Source organism: Wolffia australiana, chromosome 12 (genome assembly GCF_029677425.1).
Source record: "Wolffia australiana isolate 7733 chromosome 12, ASM2967742v1".
NCBI lineage: Eukaryota > Viridiplantae > Streptophyta > Magnoliopsida > Alismatales > Araceae > Wolffia > Wolffia australiana.
Window position 1 is genome coordinate 12,440,034 of NC_135846.1, and position 3,985 is coordinate 12,444,018.

At 38.2% G+C, this 3,985-nt stretch overlaps 1 protein-coding gene across 2 annotated transcripts; it reads left to right on the forward strand.

Moving 5' to 3' along the window:
* Positions 1–251: 251 nt before the first annotated feature.
* On the forward strand, positions 252–3,506 carry GPX6 (glutathione peroxidase 6). 2 transcript variants are annotated; one of them, XM_078583876.1, is made up of 7 exons: positions 252–531; positions 2,115–2,191; positions 2,295–2,356; positions 2,703–2,821; positions 2,947–3,114; positions 3,193–3,254; positions 3,338–3,506. In XM_078583876.1, the coding sequence occupies exons 1-6, from the start codon at positions 259–261 to the stop codon at positions 3,223–3,225; spliced, it is 732 nt and encodes a 243-aa protein (XP_078440002.1). In that variant the 5' UTR covers positions 252–258; the 3' UTR covers positions 3,226–3,254; positions 3,338–3,506. The 2 variants fall into 2 exon arrangements, with proteins under 2 accessions (XP_078440002.1, XP_078440003.1); XM_078583877.1 differs by having other exon boundaries at positions 3,341–3,506.
* The last annotated feature ends 479 nt before the right edge of the window (positions 3,507–3,985 follow it).

Genomic DNA, 3,985 nt, shown 5'->3' on the forward strand with positions numbered 1-3,985 from the left:
CTCCTTGACCATCCCATATGCCCTGTCTCATGGAATTCTTCATCCGGTGGACGAGAACGCTCCACGTCACTCATCTTAACAAAAATAATAATCCTTTATTTTCCTTGTGCGTATATTCTAACTCTCTGCTAGTCTTCTGGAAGATTATATTAATTTATAGTTTTCTAGAAGCACACGTGGCTTTTTGTGAGGACGACGCGTGTCATATATATATAATAAAAGTGTGAAATCGAGGCCATTCGTTCAACGGTTGACTCGATGAGCTTCTTCACCAAGTTTTCGATTTCTTCCTCGTCTTCGCTCTTAATTTATAGCCGGAGGAGGAATTTGAGGGCATCGTGCAGTGGATTGTTCTTGCGTCGATTGCAGGATTCGAAGTCGGTGGTTGTGGGTTCGAGTTTGTGTCGTGATTCGTCTGCTCTTCGACGTTCGTCTCCTCCCCTGCGCGTGGGGTTTTCTCGGAGATTCAGTACGGTGATGGCTTCTGCGTCCGCCAAGAACGTTCAGTCGGTTCACGATTTCGTCGTTAAGGTATTTGGAGGACAAAGCTGAAGAGGATTTCTCGGGATAATTTTTGTTTTTTTTTTGGTGGATGAATTTTGGATTGTCGTGTTGGCTGTTTATACGTTGATGATCATGATGTTCCCCGTTTCGCATCGGAAAATTAGAGATGATGTCTTGGGATAATTTTAGTTTTTTTTTTTCGGTCGATGAATTTTGGATTGTCGTGTTGGCTGTTTATATGTTGATGATCAGGATATCCCCCGTTTCGCATCGGAAAATTAGAGATGATGTCTTGGGATAATTTTAGTTTTTTTTTTTTGGTCGATGAATTTTGGATTGTCGTATTGGATGTTTATATGTTGATGATCAGGATATCCCCCGCTTCGCATGGGAAAATTAGAGATGATGTCTTGGGATAATTTTAGTTTTTTTTTTTTTGGTCGATGAATTTTGGATTGTCGTGTTGGCTGTTTATATGTTGATGATCAGGATATCCCCCGTTTCGCATCGGAAAATTAGAGATGATGTCTTGGGATAATTTTAGGTTTTTTTTTTGGTCGATGAATTTTGGATTGTCGTATTGGATGTTTATATGTTGATGATCAGGACATCCCCCGCTTCGCATCGGAAAATTAGAGATGATGTCTTGGGATAATTTTAGTTTTTTTTTTTTTGGTCGATGAATTTTGGATTGTCGTATTGGATGTTTATATGTTGATGATCAGGATATCCGGCGTATCGCATGGGAAAACTAGAGAAGGTGTCTAACGATAGTTATTGTCTTTTTTTTTGCTGATGAATTTTGGATTTTCGTGTTGCCTTTTTATATGTTGATGGTCTGGATATCCCGCGTTTCGGATGGCAAAACTGGAGTTGATGTCTTACGATAGTTTATTGTCTTTTTTTTGTCGATGAATTTTTGGATTGTCGTGTTGCCTCTTTGTATGTTGATGGTGTGGATATCCCTCATTTTTTATGGGAAAACTAGAGATGATGTCTTAGGATAATTATGGTTTTTTTGAGTCGATGATTATTTTATTGTCGTGTTGCCTGTTATTATGTTGATGATCAGGATATCGTCCGTTTCGGATGGGAAAATTAGAGATGATTTCTTACGATAGTTATTGTCTTTTTTTATCAATGAATTTTGGATTGTCGTATTGCCTGTTTGTATGTTGATGGTCAGGAGAACCCTCGAGATGAGAAAACTAACGGTGATGTCATTGGGTAATTATGGTTTTTTTTGAGTTGATGATTATTTTATTGTCGTGTTGCCTGTTTATTTGTTGATGATTAGGATATCGTCCGTTTCAGACGGGAAAATTAGAGATGATTTCTTACGATAGTTATTTTTTATCAATGAATTTTGGATTGTCGTATTGTCTGTTTGTATGTTGATGGTCAGGAGAACCTTCGTTTGGGATGAGAAAACTAGAGATGATGTCATAGGATAATTATGGTTTTTTTTGGTCGATAAATTTTATATTGTAGTGTATAGGAAAACCCAGGCAGCCATATTTTCTTCGATTTTATCAAATACTGTGAATCTGTTCCTCCAAAAAATAATGTGAAAACTGATTGCTTGTCAAAATCCTCTACTTGTTACACAGGACGCCAGGGGCAATGATGTCGATCTTAGTGTTTACAAAGGAAAGACACTTCTGATCGTCAACGTCGCATCTCAATGGTATTCATCTTTGGATCAGAGAATTCAAATCAAATCATCATTGCAAAATTTTATTTATTTCATCGCATAACCCTTCTGGATCTCACTGCAAATGATACTGCAGTGGGTTGACAAACTCTAACTACACTGAGCTGAGCCAGATCTACGACAAGTACAAAAACAAAGGTGCTCTCTCTCTCTCTCTATATATATATATATAGATACATGTTTTGCCATTTCAACCAATATCCATACTAAGAGATGAATCTTTTGTGTACTATTGAAGGGAAGCCACAATCTTCTATTCATTCTACGCTGCTCTCCAAATTGGAGGGTTAAAACTTTTTAGATGAAACTACACTAGAATGTAGATAACCAAATGTTCACTGATGAATATACTCCAAAACGGAGGGCCAAAATACCCCTCTTACCGTGACTAGAAAGTGCAAGTTCATCCTAAATGAAAAAATTTTACTACGTAACACACCTCTCCTCACTTTATAATAATTGATTTTATGTCCTTTTTCTTCAGGCCTTGAGATCCTGGCCTTCCCTTGCAACCAGTTTGGAGGTCAAGAACCAGGGTCCAACGACCAAATCGTGGAGTTCGCTTGCACTCGTTTCAAGGCTGAGTACCCCATTTTTGACAAGGTTAGTGATAAATAATCCCCCTTAAAAGTCATATTGCGATACCCAACGCAATTTAATGAGTGCCATGCTTGCCTCTCTGCCCGTTGACTTGATATTGGGTACTCAATTTTTTGCGTTGACTTTAGGTGGATGTAAACGGAGAGAAGGCTGCCCCCATCTACAAGTTTTTGAAGTCCAGCAAAGGGGGACTGTTTGGAGACGGCATCAAGTGGAACTTTGCAAAGTTCTTGGTCGATAAAGATGGGAAAGTAGTCGATCGCTACGCCCCGACAACCTCCCCTCTTAGCATCGAGGTAATGGATTTTCTCTCTTTCTCAATCTCTCTGTCTCTGTCAATTTAACTTAAAAGTTCTCTCTGCTTGTATTTGCAGAAAGATATTAAGAAGTTATTGGGAGAGGCCTAAAGATTCAGATGATACACTCAAATATAGTGGTAAAGAACTCTCTCTATCTCTATCTCTCCCTCACAATTTCTCTCTAACTCTCAGTATCTCTTTTTTTTGCATTTTTTGGCAGAAGGGTATTAAGAAGATATTGGGAGAGGCCTGAAATTTCAGATCACGTGCCCAGGTATTATATACGGAAATAACGAGGCTGGTCCTCTTGCTTGCCTCTGTAATTGGAACCTTTATAAACAAACTTATTTTTCCTCACTTTGACCTTCTCTAAGATATTTTTTAAGTTATATTCTCTTTGCGCTACAAGTCGTCGAAAAGCAAGCGATATTCAGATGTGTACTCAACATTGATATTTTGTAGAAACCTGGGCAACCACTAATTCCAAATTGATTGATATTTTGGCCCTCGAAAGGTTGATCAAATCTGGGATTTGAGTCTAAAAATTATGTTAGATGGATTGAAATCTCGGCTGAAGCCACAGTTAAAACTTAATTAATTTAAACTGGAGCTTGTATGACAAGGTTGTTTTCGTGTTTTGGGGGTCATCTAGGATTTATCATTATGAGGTTTTGAAAGAATGACCAAAAGATTCTCCCCCAGTCTCTCATCATATGTAAAGCTCCTCTCGGGTAATCCGATTAATCCAAGTTGTGTAAACATAGCTTTGTAATCCGATTGTGCTGCTCATCTTCCACCCTTTCTTCTCCTTTCTGCTCATTTATAATTATCCTTCTCCAACTTAACTGAATTCAAAATTGAGTGGAAC